The following is a 20,517-nucleotide window of genomic DNA, read 5'->3' as shown; positions in this document are numbered from 1 at the left end:
AAGTGTTTTAAAATGGAGATTTCTTAAGATCTGACATGAATGGGGCTTTTTATTCTGGGAGTCAAGAACAGTGCTGTCCAATACAACAGCCACTAGCCAAATGTGGCCATTTAAATTTAACAAATACATGTGCTATTAATTACTACATTAGTATAAATTAGAACATTTCTACCAGAGAAAACTTTCAGAAAGAGCTGGACTAGCGCATAAAATAAGACTTAAAGGGTGGACAGTTCATATAGAAAAATGAAACCTAACAAATCTAGCCAAATCTAAAAAGAAAACTATCAGGTAGCTATAACTATACATATATGTGGCTAAATTTGGAGGCAGCTCACTAAACTGTAGTTTATAAATGTCTAATTTAAGTAATTTGTTTAGATATGGCATTTAGCAGTTAAAGATTACTGAAGAGATGAAAAGGTTCCTTTACCCTTCGAGGCCAGGTATTATTAAAACCGTCACCAGCCTGATGCCCTGACTAATCAGCTGTCTTGCAACTCAGCCTGCAGGTCCAAGTAGGCTCAACAGGAGCTTCCAGAGGGTAATAGACCCATGTAAACTTAATACCAACAGATGTTTCCAAGAGAATTATGCAGCCTTTGAAACCCACCTGGTTAGTTCAATGGTCAAAGCAGCAAAGGTAATCGGCAGTATTTATTTTAATAAGCCTTGGTGGAGCAGTGGTTAAGCACTTGGCTGGGAACTGAAAGGTCAGCATACGTCAGCTTCCATAGATTACAGCTTTGGAAATTGTATGGAGTCAGTGAGACAATAGATTTGATGGCACACGTTTCTGTGAGTAGCAACAGGATTAATCTTTTCACTTTAGCCAGATTTACAACACAGGAATGCTAATGGACCAACAGGCCACAATACAATAAATAAGTAGCTTTTATTGCAAATCAATATATAAGCACACAGAGGGTGCATACAGAGGGTATTAACTCACTTCCCCCAAGTGGGCAAAAGGAAATCAGCAGCGTCATTTCATCAACAGCAGAATTTTAAGATGCCTTAAGTGACTTAGGCCTCTCCCACTACATGAGGGTAGACAGGAGACCTGTGATGACGCAGTATGCTTGCTGCATTTGATATGTACCACAGCTATTACTCATTGAGAGCTGTGAGTGAACTATCACCTCGCCAGCAATTATGAGGCTAAGACTAGATGGTAGTGAGGGGGTGTTCAGTTTAAGAAAAACTCAACCTAGGAGTGGATGCATAGAGATAACTGATGCAAGGATTTGGGGAGAGGGCGGAGTAAACAATGAAGGTGGGAGGGGGAGTAAGCACTAGTAAAAGGTGTTATGCAACTCATTTTCTCTTGCTGGTTACCACTGCTCCATTTACCCAAACATCCCTTGTAGCCACTCATCAGATTAGAAAAAAATCGCATTAAACTATAACTACCAAATTCAAACACTAAGTCTTGACAGAGCTGGGATGCCAACACATGCTGCTTCTCTACAGCGGCTATGTGCCTCTATGCCATGGTTTTCCAAAAATTCGGAGGTGCTGAAACAATCCAAGGGGACTTTGTAAGATGATACCTAAACATTATCCTAGATTTACAATGTTTTTCATTGCCAGGAGGGCCCCCAAGTAATTTTTTCTGAATGGGGGGCGAAGGTGTATGTGATAGGCCAAATACGCTTGGGAACCTATGCTCTATGCATCCCACATTTTCACCGGGCAGGTCATTGGGGCTGGAAATTTTTTTTTAATAGGAATTTCCTCCAGGAGGGTAGGATGAGGGGAGGAAGGGAAAAAAAGGGAGCTGATATCAAGGAGTTAAAGAATGAAAATGTTTTGAAACTGATAGTGGCTACAATTGTATAAACATGCTTGACCTAATTATAAATTATTACAATATCTGTAAGATCTCCCCCCCAAAAAATGATTGAGATATCATGAAAAAAAAAAATTTCAACATGATTTCCTGCCCCTAAACTTTTAGAGTGCCCTCTCTCCCTGGCCTACAAATCAGGTCATTTTAGGCCCATCTGGTCTCTTCAGTAAAGCAATATGTAAAAAAGTTGATCCAATCTTTGTTGCTCATTGCTAGCTTTTGTCAATCCAGAAAGGATGCTTTTGAGAATCTCTAACACAAAGTAACTCCAAGTGCCAAGAATAAACTCAGGAGCAGCACAGTACTAACATTTTACCTGTGCAGGCACAAATATGAGAGGAATTTGCTTATGCTGTTGACCAGGAGGAGTTTCCCTGAAAATGTCACTATACAATTGGAGAATTTTGCCAGCACTAGTATACATTCTTTTAAAAACATTTTACAAGTCAATGTGATCTATCAGATTTTATTCTAAAAAGTTTAGAATGAAACAAAATATTAAAGGTTGTCTCTAACGAAGGATCCTATTGTCTCATAAAAGCAAATTCTACTTTTTTGTGTTGGATTACAGAATGGTGATGATGCACACAATTGAGGACCATTTCTTGGTGTGGGCTAGTAGGGCAGAAAACAATATATTATCAAAGCGATGGAGCCTTTTCAAGCATGAAAAGGAAATATATAATCACAGTTCATTCCTTTCAGGTTGTAAGCCTATTCTGAGTTTCTTTAGGTAGCTGATTTTACTTCAGTGATTTTTTTCTGGGACTTAACTTGGAAAACAACACCTAGACGATAAACTGGGTATTCAGACTCAAACACAGGCTGACCTTTTTTAAAGACAGAGATAAAAATGATAAATACTTTCTAAGGATCGTGCTTATCAGCAGTCCACTAGTTTCTCTGCAATGCTAATCCAAATTTATTTTTTATAAAGTGGGAGGTGGAAGACTGGAGTCCAAGAAAACTTTTCATTTGCTCATTTTTTCAGTACAAATGTTAAAAAACAAAATCAGAACACAGGTGTCAGAAAGAAGCAATGTTGTTGATCCCTCTCCCTTCTCTCTCATCAAATACACTCAAATACCGAAAACACAAAAGAAATACTAAGTGTTAAGAGGTGTGTGCAACTGACATAGATTTTGTGCCATTTCCAACAGTAATTAGTACATATTCACATTGTTTAAAATTCCTTCCATTAACGGAACACCTGGTTTTCAGTTCTTTCTGAATCCACTTGCTAACCACACACAAAAATAAAATTCCGAAAAGGTAAACACCATGGGATTTGACCTAGGATCAAGTTTCCTCCCTGCTTTTCCAGGTTTCCTCTTCTTTCCACACTTCAGCGTTAGCATATAAGGATATGACCAACAATTATTACCACCAAGATCACCAACTCATTCACTCCAAAGGCACAAAATGTTTTTAGGAGTAAAAAAAAAAAAATCAACCCCTGACAATGGTTTATGACATTGACTTCACTTCTCCAAAGGAAGCAGTATCTTAAGAGGTCAGTACCCTTTGTATTTAAGACATTAAAAGCATCAGGCTGCTTTATTTTGACAAGTTTATTGAACAGTAGACTTCATCTTTATAATCTTCTGTTGAAGGATGCCAAGGCAGTTTATCTGCTGGCAATGAGTGTTGTGCCTATATTGGCAATGTGCCAATTTATTGTTTGGTTTTTAAAGTTTTACTGCAGAACCGCCAATAAAACGGTTGTGTGTGGCAATTTTGCAGATGGGAAATAATTTTACATTACTGCCAGAAATTCATTCCAAAATGTGATTAGGAATGTGTGTGTGTGTGTGTATATATATATATACATATATATACTCATTTGTCAAGTGCTCTTTAAAGTTAGTAAGTGGAGTTTGTTTTTTGAAACTTCTTTTTACACACTAGGCCCTCTCCTACATACAATGACAGAATCATTTAAAGGGGAGTTTATAATACTTTCGTGCAATGTTAATTTTTACCCAAGCTGGTTATTTCTACCCAATATGTAAAGTTAAATTTACCCACTTCCATATAGACCTAGATTTTCATCTAGTGGGTTAGGGTCGACCTTAACTATGTTGGATATTACATTGAATATTACTCTTTAAAATTCTAAATTAGAAGTTTTCTAATGGAATTTTTTGTCAATGCCTGAACAACTTGGGAGTACAGAGCTAGCAACCGTATTTTGCTCAACACTTTTGCAATAAAGAAAAACAAAAGTACCAATGATTATACATCCAAACTTTAAGCACAGAACACACCTCTAAATTCGGCTTGCATTTCACTGAAAAGTTAAAAAGTTCACAAACTTGCTTATTTATAAAATACATTTTGTCGATTTCTCATCATTTTAAACCAAAAGAAAAATGAACATCAATAAAAACTCAAGGGAGAGAAAAATAAACCTAATGGAAAAGATACTCGTCCAGGAATGCAAGAGTCACCGAAGTCAGACAATGAAATTTTCACAGAAAATTGAAAATATCAAGACAGTGTTTACAGATGCACACAACTTTAAGCAAAGCTTTACAAATCTTTCAGACCATACAAAGGAAATGAGAAAATAACAAATTCTTTCCCAACCCAAACCTACTTAGGAGGAAATTTAAGGAGGGGTGTGAAAAGTTTCACAGAATATATTTTCAATCATTTAAAAAAAAACAAAAAAAAAACCCAGAAACTTCCAACACTCAAAACAAGATAAACTGTTTGCTTAGCAATTAGCACTAAGTTAATGAGTCTGATACACAAAGATCAAGTTCCAAGGACCATTGCATTTAATTACATTTCACAACAAAAAAGCACTGTTGTGATTCAACCAATATGAACATAGTTCTCTCCAAATTCTACACAAACCACTATTTTATTTCATTTCGATGAACAATAAAATCACGTTTTCCTTTTCAATATCTAAATTGTAGAAGTAACAAAACAGCTGCAAAAGTATGAAATATTTAATATGTATGAGCAAAGGACCAAAATAAACTGTGAAAAAAAGACCATCTTTTTTTTAAGCAAGCCATTCTTTCTCAAATAGATTTTCAGAAACAAAAAAAATTATAGTTGAAATAAAGACTCCCAAATAGCGCTGAAGTTTTTGGTATTCTTTGGAATGAGAAATGATTACTTAACAGAAAACTTAAATCGAACAGCACACACAAACATCATACTGCTTTTTAAATTATGGAAACATCTAGTGATCTGTCAAAGCAAATTTGTACTTGTGAATTATCAAGATTCACAACAAAGCCAGCTCCTTCTTTAAAAGTCCAAACAATTCTTTTCTATACAATCCTGTATTGCCAATCCTCTAATGTAGAAATGAAAAAGCTTTCCAAATCTTACCACACAAATGGGACTGCTGCCACTACACGGCGCTCTGTTTCAGTATCGCACTGACTTGCAACCAAAAAGGCACTGATTTTTTAAAAATAGGAACTATTTATTTTAAAAGATTGCTATTTGTAAGTACACCAATTTGGAAAAAAAAAAAAAAAAGGTGATGTTTCAAACCAAGACTAGAGGGTCATAAAAAAAATGTGTTTTTCATAACTTACCAACTACTCATTTGTATATTTTTAATATAACGTGACACATCATAAAAGCATTGTAACTAAGAATTAAAGTAACCAGAAGTAGTGCCTTTTGTGGCAGTGAACAAGAGGTTAATGTCTTTCATGACAAGGTCATTTATCCATCAGAGGCTTAGTTGATAAAACAACCTCCCTTAGTGTCCTGAATGTCAGAGTATGTAAGGAGCCTGGAGTCTCTTTCTGGCAACTGTACTTGTAGTCTGCATGAAGAATTTTTATAAACAGGCTTTTCTGATCAACAACTATACCAAAATGCCTTCCAGGGATACGATTAAATGTCTATCAATCACCAACCTGATGGATTTTTTATTCAGTAACATTACTGCTAACAAAGCTAATAACTCAACCTCAGTTTTAAAAACCTACAAGGTATGATGGTTTATTAATGGACCCCTCTTTAGTTTGTAGCAGGACAAAATTTCACATAAATTGGGACAGATGGAAATCGCCTGAACAAGTAGTTCACCATGGACCATATTTCAAACCAAGCATCTTAAACGCTGACTATTAAAAGTTGTTTCTTGTTTTTGATGCCATCCATAAACATTGTTAAATTAAAACTTGGTAATCAAATCAAAATTTAAATTCTGGTAAGTAGAGGACTCCTTGTTTTATTGTTGTGGCAAATGTCTTACCCACACAGTTGTGTGACATTAGAAATAAAAATTTAAAGTTATAGCTTAAACTTGAGTATGGAATTTTATATTAAAAACAAACATAGTTCTGCTCATTTACAAATGAGTCACAGTTAAGCAAACAAAGCAGCAACTTCAGAAGCAGGACTGTCCATACAGCAAGAATCCTCCAGAAGCAATAAAGGTACATACAATGAATCTGTATACAGAGATTTTATTCAATTTAAAAAGAAAATGAAGACTTTAGACAAAGCTTTGACCCTGTAACAAAGCAAATCTGTCCAGCTTTAAACCAAATTCCAGGAGCAACCAATTTCAATTTTTCAATGGCTGGCAAGAGCACTTAATGAGCTCTACTGACAGTTCTATTTTCTTCATCTCATATGGTACAAAACAAAATCAATCTAGACTTCTTGATAAGTTTTATGTGGTCATTTGAGTTTTACAAATAGTTTCTCAAATGGTACGCCAAAATACTTTTTGTGTTCACTTCAGATAGCTCTACTGTAACATACAGCAATGTTTATTCTGGTATTGAGTCTTCTGTAAACATCAACCAATGCTTTATGCTATGGAAAAACCAATCTATTTGTAATTTAAACAATCCACAGGTTCTAACCTGGAAATACTAGGAAAACAATCTTGATGCATTAATCACAGTACTATGAAGATCTAACCTACAAAGAACTGAGGTGAACAGCTATCCTAATATAAGTTTAACTTTTCTTGACCCTATAGGCCTGTCATTTAAATCAATGACAGCAGCTGTGGCTTCATCTCTAGACTCAAAGGCCACCATGGCTTCACCTGTGGGCATACCTTTTTCATTGTATTTTAAACACACTGAGCCTGGGATTACTTGATAGCCATAAAAGAAATCTAAAATCTCATCAATAGACACAGTGAAGGGCATGTTCTGTACTTTAATGACTGTTGGTCCTGGTTTTCCAGAACTAGAGCCAAAACCAGGGGGACCGCCAATGTGAATTGGGCCAGGGCCTGGCCCTGGCCCTGGCCCAAAAGCTGGTGGCCCACTCAAATGCCCAGGAGCATTTCCAAGACCAGGAGGGCCACTTCCAAAGTTAGGGGGGCCACCTAAATTACCAGGACCATTTCCAAAATTCTGAGGGCCCCCACCAAATCCTGATGGCCCACTTAAATTATTTGGTCCACTTCCAAAGCCTGGAACATCCAGTCCTAGACCAGGCAAACCACTGTTTCCAACTGACGGTATACCAGGCCTATCACCAAAGGCTCCTCCTAATCCTGGGGGAGGAAGTGGTGGCCCAAAGGCATTCGACCCACCAAAATTACCAGGAAAGTTAAATGGAGGCCCATTGTTGGCCTCCTTTGATCCTACAGCCAGGAAAGCATGTTCTTCACCTCCTGCACCAGGCATCCCTACACCGGGCATCCCGGCCCCGGGCATCCCAACACCAGGCATCCCGGCGCCAGGCATCCCGGCGCCAGGCATCCCGGCGCCAGGCATTCCGGCGCAAGGCATTCTGGTGCCAGGCATTCCTGGAACTGGAGGATTACCTGGCACAGGCATCTTTAATCCCTTTTTTCCTTGGGCAGGGGGATTTTTTTCAATCTCTCTCATGTCTTCTAGGGTAACTACGTGGACAAAAGCTTCTCTCCCATTAAGCTTTTTACGGTGTAACCGTTCAGACTTACGTGCATCATCTTCATTCTTAAACTGAACCAATGCCTGTCCTAGACCTTGCCCATTGTTATCAACAAGAACATGTACAGCATTTTCATCCACTGGGATTCCCTCCAGGAACTGAAGAACATCCATCTTGGTAATGCTGAATGGAATATTTGTTATGTGGGCACAGATTTTGGCAGAGCTGACATCCCCCTCCTGATTTAACATCATCTCCCTCTGGTCATAACTGAAGTTCTGCAGTCTTTTTCTAATCATATCTATCTTTTCTAGCATACCTTTCTTAGTAATTGGATGAACTTGAATAAAGCGATTGCCCATGTACTGTTTATGGCGACACAAAGCAGCCTTATAATCAGCCTCATTCCGGAACTCTACAAAGCCTTCACCAGTTGCTTTCCCATTGGGTCCATAAGCTATATAAATACTATCTTCCACAATATCTAGCTTTTTAAAAAAATCAATGACATGTTTGTTTTCTGCTTCAAATGGCAGCCCTTTCAAGTAAACACAAAAACCAGCCTCCTGGGGTGATCTTGACCTTGATCTCTTCTGCCCACTGGGCGATTTTGACCTGGGAAGTATCTGAGGGGGATGGGTTTGTCCAGAAGGTCCCATACTTTGCTTAAAAGTGATGTGGCCTCCAGCAGCTACCCACTGTCTCTCTGTGGCAGGGCTAACTTCCACATAGCGTTGAATCATCAGCATTCTGTTTCTTTTCAAAGCCTCAAATGTATCTTGAGGAGAAAGAAACTTAACCAATCCATTCCCATTATTTCGTCCCACATGATCTTTCAACAAATGTACTGCATCAACACGGAGCCCGTGGAAAAAATCTCTGACATCATTTTCCATTGCAGAAAAGGGCATTCCATGCACACTGACATACAAATCATCAGGGTTGATGGACAGTGGTTTCACACTGTTTTGAGAGTTCATCTGGATAGGATTAACAGGATTCAGTGGACCCAGAAACATAGGGTTCAGGTTATTATTCAGATTCATAGGTGTTCCAGAGCCATTCATTCCGGCAGGCAGAGGTGCCACAGGTGGTGGGTTCAGGGGCGGCATGCTTGATATGGGTGGCAGCGTAGTTATTGGTGGCACAGAGGGAACTGGAGGGATTGGGGGCACAGGAGGCACAGGAGGCAACGTAGGTACTGGAGGAGGTACTGGTATTGGAGGAATGGATGGCAACGGTGGCAAAGATGGTATCGCTGGGATTGGAGGAATTGGTGGCGGTGGGACTGTGTTCATTGGCGAGGCTGTACTCGGAACTGTTGAACTAAATGTTGGGCTCCCAAAAGAAGCCCCCATATTTGGAGGGGCTGTCCCTATGCTGGCTGTGGAAAATGTCTGTATGTTTTTGTTGCTTTCATGAACAGAAGTGGCGGCAGTAACTACAGTGGGCGAAGGATTGTTAAAGTTGGGTACTGTTGTTGGCAAATTTACCCTGCTACTCATCCCTGAGCTAGGTGGTGGTCCTGATCTGCTAGCATTTGCTGGTGGCATATCTAAGTTGGCAGTTTCAAAACGTCTACGGCTCAGTTCAATCATATTTTGCATTTCTGTTTTACTACTCAACAATAGTGTTACTTTTGACCCTTTAATTGTACCACCTGTGCGCATCATACCAAGCCTTGCATCTTCATCAGTGGCAAAAACGATGAAAGCCTCACCCAGTTCACCCCCTACAATATGCACGCCCCCATCAGGGATGGTCAATCCAGAGAAGAAGTGGCGAATGTCCATGGTCCCCGCCACAATCGGGAGACCTTGCAAACGGATGACCACAGCCATGCTGCGCTGAAACCATACACACCTGCAGATGAAAAAAGGCAACGGCCAGGTCAGACTCCTGTTTATCACACCAAGTTTTTAGCTACAAGAAAGACCAACTACCATATTAAGCCCTCAAATACGCCCTTGGAGCTATCACAGCAATGTCTTTCTTTGATTTGGATAATATAAAAACTGAAAATTACATGCCATTAACAGTGTAAAACCTAGACAATTTCTACTTCCAGAGGGATTAATTCAAGAAACAATTAGACCCTAAAACTCAAAAGTTTCAGGATTAAAAAAAAGAACCATAGGACAGTAAAATCACCAATTACATCACAGAAAGCACTGATTATTCAGTATAGTTTAAAAGAAACACGTATGTTGAGGCAAGTATCAGTTTAATAATCTTTAAGAGAAAAACGTGCAATGGTTGCATGAAAATTAATATTTAAAATTGGCTTAGTATAGAACAGAAATAAAAAGTTTATCACAATGTTTATCACAATCAATGACACTCAGATCATTATGCCTAGAAGCTATGGAATGGGATTAGATTTTGCTGTGTATATCCTCACCGAAAATTGAATTAAAAACCACACACAACAACAAAACATTGCTTAGCATCTTCCTTATAAACTTCGACAACTTCATAGAATGTGTCATTTTACATGGTTGAGTCTCAAAATCCAACAAAAACGAGAATACTAATAAAGTACGAGTAACAAAAAAAAAAAGAAAAAATTATGAGTAACACTCAACACTGAAGTAGAATCAAGTCGCAAATGAGAACTGATTCCAGATTTAATCCTAATCACCCTTACAGCTCTAATTACTATTATCAACAAGGTTAGCACAAACTAAGACTCAAAGGAATAGCCAAATCTGATATATATAATTCACCACCTCAAAAGTAGAACCTGGTTACAGTACAGTTCATCAAAGTTGATTTTGCCGCATATACTTGAGTATAAGCCAACCCAAATATCAGCCGAGGCACCTAATTTTACCACAAAAACACCATTTAAAATGTGTTGGGAAACTCAGCTTATACACGAGTATATACGGTAATTAAAACTAAGATCTAATGACACAATCCCAAACCACCCATTTAAAAAGTGGAAATAAAGAAAAAACAGGAGGGGGGAAAAAATCTTGTTCTTCCACATAGGTAATTAAAATTATGAAGTTTTTGTTTAGAAGAGGTAGAATTGAGCTTTATTCAATGATTGCTTCAGTCCTTGACTTAACATGTAACTCTGGTGGGATGCGTGGTCGCTCAATGATCACCTTAGGTCACAGCTATGTTTGATCTAATCAGACATGATTAGATCATGTCTAATCTATTTTCCCCAAAAAAATCTATTCCAAATTTCAGTTCTAATGGTTCCTAAGTACAAGGGCAGGCCTTTGTAAAATATGATAAAAAAAACAAGTTCTTGAGAACAAGAAAAACAATTTAAAATTACGGTGGTCAACCATATAGGGTATTTTCCAAGCTATCTGAAAAGTCAACTTAAAAAATAAATTATGCCTACTATCTGGTCTAGTGACCTTAGGAAGGTTACAAGTTAACTGAACTTTGTTGCCTTTCACTTCTCAAATAAGAGCAGGGGCAATGTTTCCTTCAAGCTCTAAGGCTTTTAAAACTCCATGAAAGCAGTTACTCAATGTCAAGTAATAAACATTAACTGAATACAACAAAGTCTGTAAATCTATAGCAATCCCTTACCTGCTGTACACAAAAGAGGAAATGTGTTTGGCTTTGACGGGGTTTTTTTGTTTGTTTGCAAACACAAAAATACAAACCAACTTAATTTAATCCAGAAAGTTGGTTGGATTGGTAAATCAACAATGCTCTTTTTGAGGCTATTGTAAGCCAGTGGTTGATGAGTTCATTTTGACTCATGGTGACCCATGTATGTCACAACAGAACTGTGCTCAAATATAAAGTATTTGCCAGAAGTAATTCCATAAGCAATCACCAGGCCTTTCTTGTGAGGTACTTCTGATGGACACAAACTGCCAACTTTTCAGTTGGCAGCTGAAAACATCTGAACTACTCACAGACTCTGAGACTATTATAAGACACTAGAAATTTGGGGATTGAGTGGGTAAGTTTTTCATTTTTGGTTTGTAAGAGTCAAGAAGAAAAAGAGCAAAAGAAAACCAACAAAACAAAATCACACCAACAAGTACTCTTCTCCTTATTTAAAACTTAGCAGCCTATAAAGAAGTTCATCAAGAAGGCTCTCGGTTATAAAACTGCATTCCGTATTGGCTTTAGAATATGCAGCTATTTTCAAACATGAGCAGCATTCCTACCTGACTTCAAAAACTTGCTACCACACTTTATATAAGGGAAACACCACGGTTAAGATAGGCACTCCATACAACTTGAGAGGACAGAGAGAAATGCTAGCTAGATTGCATTGGGACAAAACCTGACTCGGTCCCAAGAACTCATCAACACAGCCTTTAAACCATCGCCTGATGAACGAAGAAATCTATTGAAAAGTCTAAAGATACACATAAAATATGCTACTGAAAATCTGCTTCAATTACCAGCTAGAAATGAGTACAGCAAAAGATTTCATTATAAAGCCACCTGCAGAAGAAAACAGTTTTTTGGGTTTGAAAAATGAGATGTAGCACCTGCTATTCTAAGTATCTACCTAACCTAAAAAATAATTTTAACCCATTTTAGTCTTAGATAACAAAACAAGGGTTAGATTCTATTTATTAAGGTTCCTTCTAAAGTCTAAAATTAGTCTAATATCTAACTACTCCTCTAGGGAACATGAATAACCATAGCAGTAACAAGCGCCTGTACTTAACTAGAATGCTACTTGAGGAAAAGACAGCAACTTACTGCCTTAACAATCAGAAATGCAACAGGAGACATGCATCCATATAAACTAACCCCACGGGGAAGCAACAACTGTTTAGGACCCAATTCCATTTCACCCAACCCCCAACTTCCCAACTCCATCCCTCAGATAAGCTTGGGGGTGGGAGGGCGGGCACAATTTAGTTTCAGGTTATTTAAGTCAACTCATTTTATTTTGTATAAAAACAAACCCTCTATTCAAAATCTCTTACCTGATAACACAAGAGATGTATTTTCTTAACAAGAAGTAGAGGCCAAGTCAATCCTGTGGGCAACCAATTAAAACCAACTTTTAGACTGCAATAGAGAATAAATGGAGGCAAAAATCAATGCAGGAAGCAAAACAACAGGCACAGGCCACACTGAACTGTACATTAAGAAGGCGAGTCTGAAACCACCAGAGTACTTCATTAGAATGCATACCAAAGGGTTAGGGGGGAGGATATGTACCAAAATCCCTCACATAACTATTACTTAGTACTGATATCAAATTTGAATATCTTTCAAAGCGGCGTATGTGTCAAAATTAGTCTGAGAAAATGAACTGAAAGCAGTAAAAAAGTTCAGCTTCACAGCTGTTACCACTTAATTAGATAGATCAGTTGGGTCTAATAAAGAGTGTATCCTGAAGAAGTACAGAAATCTCAGGCCTTCAACAAATTTTCTATTAAAAAACACAAGCTCACATAATCATAGTTCCTAAACAAATTAATCCATCAATGAAAAGATACGCAAGAAAATTACTGCAACTACTTTCAATATGTTTTCTTTGCTTGCACAAAAACATCACCTACTACCACCAAACATTTATGAAGTGAAAGTTCTGGCTATAAGGACTAATTCTTAGTTAAAACCACTGTGATTCCAAATATTAAGGAAAAGCGTGTTTCCTCTAACCCAAAACAGTTCCAAGAAACTTGTGAAAAACAAAACAAATCACTAAAAATGCTTGGCATACTTAAAATATTTTTCAAAGTAAAAACATGTCACTCATCTTCCACTAAAATTTATTCCAAACTAATGTTATCAACCAAACACAAGCAGTATACACAACCAATGCTAACACAACTTTACACAGTCACTTTTAATTCAGAGAAACAAAGTAGAAAAAAAATGGCTATAGTTCATAGAATTACCAATTGGAGACTACCAATCAGAATTATGCGCATTTTAAAATATATCTTTCGAAATCAAAAGACCAGTGACCTTAATATTTTCTCATCATCAAAAAGTAACATATTTTTGAAACTCTTTAAGGGTTATACCAAATCTTCCTCAAGTGCAAACTAAAGACCTAATTATTTATTCAAATTACTAAAAGGGCAATGAGATTGTTTTGCCACAAAAAAGATGTTAAGAATGTCCCAAAGCTTTCAAATGCCCAGGGCATTACAATTAATATTTTACACGTTGCACAAATCTTTCCTTACTAATTAGGTCTGAAGAGTTCTAAAACCTCCTCATTCAAAAGTTACATCTAGTAATTTACCCAATGGTTCATAAAATGAAATTTCAAAGGGGGGGGGGGTCCGGGCAGAGCTTACTTCTAGTAAGACTATGTTCAGTGTGGAACAGTTTGAATTACTGCAATTATTAATTTCTAAATCTAAAGGTTTGGTGCAATGGACCATAGAACATGTGTAATTTTTTTTTAAGTTAAGAACATGTAATAAACACTTGGTCCTCCAGTGGAGACTCCAATTTAAAAGGTCTGACATGAGGCCAGGGCATATGCCCTGGAAGATAACCCACTACCATTGAGTCAATTACGACTTACAATGACTCCTTAAGACAGAATTGCTCCTTTGGGTTTCCAGCCTCATCCTTCTCCGGTGAAAAGGTTGGTGGGTTTGAAATGGTGACCTTGCTGTTAGCAGTTGAATGCTTAACCTACTATGCCACCAGGACTCCTTCTGGAAGACAAGGGTAACAGATTCCTCAGCCTCTTCCCTACCAGGCCCAAGAAAGCATCATCTGTCTATCTGGGGAATAACAAGTTAAGGCTCACTTAAACCCAAAGGGAACTCACTCAAAAAATCTCCAAAGGGCTGCCAGAAATTAAGAAGACATTTTCTTTCTTTCTTTTTTTTTTTCAAAGAAGACATTTTCATGAAACAAAAAAAGTTGAAATGCTCAACGGTAGCTGGCAAAAGACTACACAATCTACATATAAATGTGATTCTTTTCTATTTTAGAGAGAATAGAAACCCATCCTAATCCACGCCAGAATTATATAGAAAGTCAAAGCTATTAACTAGAACATTCATTTGGTGTCATACCTCGCTTCTTCCTTCCAAAGGAAACTGGACATTGAAATGCTTTCATGATTTTTAATTTTTATTCTTTGGTTTTTAACATTTTCTTTTGGAAAGAAGCACAATTTAACAGAGACATCACTGTTTTTAAGGAACCAACTCAATCTGTGTTCCAAATATAACTATCAACTCAATGCAAGGTCCCCAAATGAAAAATCTACTCCATCTGCTTTTAACTCTGGTGAATTTTGAGGTTAATAAACAATGCTCCACAAAACATTTAAGCACACGTCTTACCTATACATACAGCATTAAAGGTACAGAAGGAAAACATGTGCCTGATTTGCCATTAAATCCCCTTCTAAAGATCCAAAATAAGAAATCTGCTTTAGTATTTTCACTTTATCTTAGGAATTAGAAAAAAAAAAAGTCTTAACACTGTATTTGCTTCAGCTCTATAAATACCAGATACACGGATATTTAGAGTATCTGTTACAAAATGTTAAAAGCTAGTAAATTATCATAACAAGGCAGATATCCTTAATTAGTAGCCATTCCAATCATTTGGAATTTCAGAATACATTGTCTTGACAACTCTTTATCAAGAAGACAAGGCATAAACTAGAACCTCATTACCTCCACTCTTCATCTGATATGCATTATCAACTAAGTCAATTTTAACTTTAAGTGCAGATCTTTAAGCAACAAAACTAGAGTACAGGAGAACTAGATACAGATCCAAAAGAAATAACCAACAACCACTCAAACATACACCTTAGGGATCAACAATGGGCACAATGCTGTAAGGAGTGGATATGATAGGCATTATGAACAACCAGAACCATGTCAACTTGATTTTGCGTCCTTGCTCTCATTTAGATTGCATTTCAGATTCTATGATCATCTTAATAAAAGAGTGCTTTGGACCCTAATGAGACATATATCCTTTTTATAATGTTACTCAATTTTCCCATTATCATCCAGCCAGTTCTCACAGGCAACAAATAATTTATTCTGATATTAATTTTCAGTACCCTAAAATATCAACAAAATTTTCTATAATCTTCAAAGTAACAATATTACTTAAAACCAGTCTTTCAGACTCACTACTGGTTTAAACTCAAGCTTTAAACTTAACTATGCAAATCATAAGCTCTATGGGTCGAGTTAATAAAATTTGATCAACCTATCTTGGGTCAATTTTTCTGCTTAGTTGGTATAAAACATTTAATATTCATCCCATTTAATATTATTCCATATTTCTTAAGCACTTGTGAGTCAAGCAGGAGATGTAAAAATTATCAGCCATCAATGCATTTTAGGGAGGGATATCTAAGAATGTCTTTTATCCAGCAATTGTTGGCACTTAGTGGTTATGCTTCAAAATACAGAAGAAAAATTCCATCTGAGCTAATTTATGGACATCATTAGAACCTCAGGCTAATAGTATCCTTTATCCAGATGATAGGTCTCTGTAGTTATCTTGTCCTTGTCCTGTTTAAGGCTTAATAAATGTTCTCTGTAAAATAAGCTGAATGATGGAGCTCCCTACAAGATATAACACAAAAAGCATCAACATTGTCTTTGGGTCCCAGCACCTAGAACACACTGACCCACAAGTTTCACTTCTATAAATTGTATCAACAACACCCAACCCTAAATATTCATCAAAACACTTGGAATGTCAGATAAGGTGAAATACTATAAAATATGCACTGGCATTATTGCATAACAAAACGTTCCAAACTACCAGAACGGATTCTAAACCCTCATATTTTTTCATCTAACAAACGTGAACGTAAAGCTGAAATCACACATCATAATCCATAAGCAAAGAACCAAAATTTAATGATACACAGAAATGATAAAATGCATTCCCTGCATTAAACAATACTGCCCAACCATATACTAAGCACATCCTCAGTAACACTTTCATATACACACCACCAAACATTTTGTATTCTTCAAAAAAAGTACCATCAAATTATTGGACCCACCTGTAAACAGTTCTCCCCAACTCCTTTTTAATATTCTTGGAAAATGCCTGGACATCACCACACTAAATCCAACCGTCTTCCAGTCTAAGAAAACTACCACATTTCAAAATCAAATATAACCAATCTTGTGTTTTTATAATTAAACTTCCTACAAGTCCAAACTTGTGGGTCCCCTCCCCCACTGCAAACGCTCTCAGATGGATTAACACTATAAACTAGGTAACAAGGTTCCAGCCATTTCTGTTGCTAATACTGCATTTACTGAAGCCACACCTGTTTAAAACCACTGAAGAAGCTGGAACAGAAACAACTCCAATCACAAGCTTCCCTCTTCCACATACTTTCCGTTGCAAACCCGTTTTCCCAGTGGTGGTACAAGCACCACCCTAATCTTGAGGGATACAAAATGGTTCCTGCCAACTGCCCCAATTTACACTACTGGGAATCAAAGGGCCCAAGCACTCCAAAGCCCAGAAAGCTCTCCGAGGGCCGCAGCTCTCAGCATCCACTTCCCAGCTGGTGTTGGGAGCCGAGCAACCCTAAAAAGAACCCTTACCAGGGGCCCGCCGGGTTTTCACTGGAGGGCACACAAAGAGCTCACGTAATTCCAGTTGGGCGGCTCAGCCTCCCGCGCTGGAGCCCGTCCCCGTCGCTAACCTGTAGATCCTAAGGCCCTCCCACCCGCCTCACGTGGCTAACTAGCACTTCCAGCCTTCTCCAGAGAAACTCCCTTCGCCCTCTACCCAAAGCCCCCTCGGGCCTTCTCGCTTCACAGCGCCAGAAGCACCCCCGTCCCCACCCAAGGTGGCTGTGAAGGTGCAGCTCACGCCAGATCCTCCTCGGACAAGCCCCAAATGGGCCCGACCCTACAGCGTGAGCCCCAGACAAGCGTGGGTTCTTGGAAGCGCTTCAACGCAATCCCCTCCCACCTTCGGCCAGAGGCCCGCTACTGCGCCACTTCCTTCCCGGACTCGCAGGGGGTGCCGGCGACGGCTCCCCTCACGGGGGTCTCCAGGTGCGGGTCCCTTTTCCTGGTAGGCCCCCGGGGCCTCCTTGGCACTCGGTCGGGGAGGCGGACTCACTACGGTTATCTCCTCGCTTCGGGGCAGAGGTGTACTTAGCGCCTCTTCCACATTAGGGACACTGAAGATGGTGCCCGCTTCGGGATACAGGTGTTCTCAAGGCAGTCCCCGTTAGTTCGCAGGCTGCTGGGCCTCCCAGCGCTGGCCTCCTCCCCCTCAGACCACCGGGGCGTCCTCGCTTCGTTCCCACGTCGGGACGCCGTTCCATCCTGACTGCTGCGTGTTCCTTTCCGCCTTCGGGCCTCGAAGGTGTGAGGCGCACCCCCGACGCCCCACAGCCCAGCCCCGACCCTTTGTGTGGGGCGCTCACTGCGGCGGGCCAGAAGGCCTCCGAAGGCCCCGCCCCAGGCCACCAAGGGGCGGCTCGAGCCCCGCACAGCCCCGCCCGTCCTGGGGCTGCGGGAGTCTTACCGGGGAGAGCTGCGCGGTGCCCGAACCCAGACCCGCGTTACCCCCCGCGCGGGTGCCTGCGCCCCGCGGCCGACAGCCCCAGCCCGAACGGCTTCCCGGAGCCCACCGCAGTCACCACCTCTTTCGCCGCTTCACAAAATGGCCGCCAGCCCGCTCAGACGCTCCGCGTTCCAGAAAGGGGCGGGGCCCGCGAGGTGAGGTCACGGAGCGAGCGGCGCTAGCCAATCGAGGCGAGCGGGCACGGGCCCGGAAGTTACCGGTGTTTGTAGCGCCCGGGCCGGGCCGCGTTTCCGCATTAGCCCGTCTTTCGGAGAGTGTCGCTGTGTGGTGGGAGAGGTAGGCGGTTCCTTCTGCGCATCCCCTGAGGGACCTTGACAAATTGTTTCTTAGAGCCTGTGAGCAGATTGGTGCCTTTCTCCCACATTCGGTTAAGGATTAAATGGGCCCAGTCGCTAGTTCTGATAATACCTATACATCACCCAGACCTCACCTCCCTATCCGAGCTCCGCCCCCCGTATAAAAATTAAAGTTCTGGGACCCTTACCAACCACTCCTCATTAACACCTCAAAGATGCACTTTATTTTTATTTATCTTTTTTTAATTTATCTTTTCTAAAGATTTTGTTTTATTTTTTCTAAAGATCATTTTATTGGGAGCTCTTACAAGCGCTTAGCACAGTCTATACATCAATTGTATCAAGCGTATTTGTACATAGGTTGCCATTCTTTTCTAAACATTTACGTTCTATTTGAGCCCTTGGTATCAGTTCCTCTTTTTATCCTCCCTCCCCACCACCCTCATGACCCCTTGATAAATGATAAATTATCATTATTTTCATATCTTATCTCTCCCTGAGGTTTCTGCCCCTGCCCCTCCCCCACCTACACCCTACCCTCCTGGTAGCACTACTCCCATTTCTGTTCTTGAGGGGGTTTAGCCCTTATTTGTACCTGTGTAAAATACTCCAGCCTTGCCCGAAGTGAAAAGGCAGGATGAGGTAATGATAGTGAGGAGTGAAGAAGCCTCAAGGGACCAGAGGAATATTGTGTTTCATCAGTGCTAGACTTCATCCTGGTGACTCATCCCTTCCTTGTGACCCCTCTGTCACAGGATGAAGGGTGTCCCATTGTCTCCAGATAGGTTTTGGGTCTCTGCTCTGACCCCTGCTCATTCTCAACAATGTGTTTGTTTGTTTGTTTGTTTGTTTGTTTGTTTGTTTGTTTGTTTTTGGGGTGTTCTGATGCCTGTTACCTGATCCTATCAACACCTCATGATCCTACTGGCTGGCTTGCTTCTTCCATGTGGCCTGGTTGCTTCTCTGCTAGATGTCTGCTTGTTTAACTTCAATCCTTTAAGACCCCATATGCTATATCTTTTGAGAGTCTGATAGCCGGGCACCACCAGCTTTCTTCACCACATTTCCTTGTGCTGCACCCATTTTGTCTTCAGCAGTCCTGCTGGGAAGGTGAGCATCACAGAATGCCAGGTTGTTAGAACAAAGTGTTCTTGAGTTGAGGGAGGGCTTGAGCAGAGGTCCAAAGTCCGTCCATTTCCTCAGTATATTGCCATATAAATATATGCATACCAATACTTCTATTTTATTAATATATTTTCATAAGTGCACACCTATGTTTATACCTCTATCCAGAGCTTTGCTTCCTAGATCTTTCCTCTGTTTCCTTTTATCTTCCTTCTTTCCCACCATCATACTAGCCCTTCTGCCTTTTAGCCATCACTCTCAGCTAGATTGCTGTTGCTCCAACATTCCCAGGATGTCTACATCCAAGTCTCCAACTTATTGTTGCTTTTAATTCCCTAGTTGTATACCTGTCTGTGGTATTGTTTGCTCACTACTCCCTTCCCCTGCCTCCTCCTCCCACCAAGTCCCTCCAGAACCTTTGTCCCATTACTTTCTCCTCAGGCTTGCTTCCCATGCCTCTTAATTTTCTGGTCTAGCAACAGGAGCACCAGGCAGGTATTTCTACCTGGATAATTCTGACCCCTCCTGAAATTTCCACTTTTATTATAGAAAATCAATTCTCAAAAATAAAAATCAGTTCTCAAGCTGCTTTGGTCCTAGACCCCCAGTCTATATATAACCCATATCTTGATGAATATCAGCATCATGGACTAAGTATTAGAAGACAAGAGCAGCCTTCTGGTGAAGGGTGCAAAATTGAGGCCTAAGTTTTTGCATAATCTACCAAGGGTTTTTTTTCTTTTCTTTTTTTTTAAATCAATTTATTGGGGCTCCTAAAATTCATCACAATACATAGATCAATTGTGTAAAGCACATCTATACATTTGTTGCCCTCATCATTCCCAAAATTTGCTTGCCTCTTGG

General features: G+C 39.8%; 2 protein-coding genes and 1 pseudogene across 9 annotated transcripts in view; all 3 read right to left on the bottom strand.

Moving 5' to 3' along the window:
- The window catches only part of CPNE1 (copine 1), a 42,633-nt gene extending 24,387 nt beyond the window's left edge, over nt 1-18,246 (bottom strand). The window contains exons 1-2 of one of the 4 annotated variants that reach the window (XM_045295246.1): nt 18,173-18,246; nt 12,640-12,724 (exon numbers count right to left, since the gene is read on the bottom strand). The gene's annotated coding sequence lies outside the window, so the exon portion shown is untranslated. Of the gene's footprint in view, nt 1-9,434; nt 9,519-12,639; nt 12,725-18,172 lie in introns of those variants that run through there. The other 3 variants (XM_045295244.1, XM_045295245.1, XM_045295242.1) reach the window with 3 other exon arrangements.
- RBM12 (RNA binding motif protein 12) lies at nt 6,281-18,252 on the bottom strand. Of its 5 annotated transcripts, none has more exons than XM_013007963.2 (3): nt 18,173-18,252; nt 12,640-12,724; nt 6,281-9,577 (listed from the first exon to the last, which is right to left on the bottom strand). In XM_013007963.2, exon 3 carries the CDS (start codon nt 9,553-9,555, stop codon nt 6,787-6,789), a length of 2,769 nt encoding a protein of 922 aa, XP_012863417.1. In that variant the 5' UTR covers nt 9,556-9,577; nt 12,640-12,724; nt 18,173-18,252; the 3' UTR covers nt 6,281-6,786. The 5 variants fall into 5 exon arrangements, with proteins under 5 accessions (XP_012863417.1, XP_045151173.1, XP_045151174.1 ...); XM_045295238.1 differs by lacking the exon at nt 18,173-18,252 and adding an exon at nt 17,762-18,003; XM_045295239.1 differs by lacking the exon at nt 18,173-18,252 and adding an exon at nt 17,609-17,729.
- A 215-nt stretch (nt 18,253-18,467) lies between these two features.
- Nucleotides 18,468-20,517, bottom strand: part of LOC115871342 — a 3,665-nt pseudogene continuing 1,615 nt past the window's right edge.

The sequence above is a fragment of the Echinops telfairi genome, unplaced genomic scaffold (genome assembly GCF_000313985.2).
Source record: "Echinops telfairi isolate 266 unplaced genomic scaffold, ASM31398v2 ScPeMD7_5592;HRSCAF=6446, whole genome shotgun sequence".
NCBI classification, from domain to species: Eukaryota; Metazoa; Chordata; class Mammalia; order Afrosoricida; family Tenrecidae; genus Echinops; species Echinops telfairi.
This window is presented reverse-complemented; position numbering and strand designations above follow the sequence as displayed.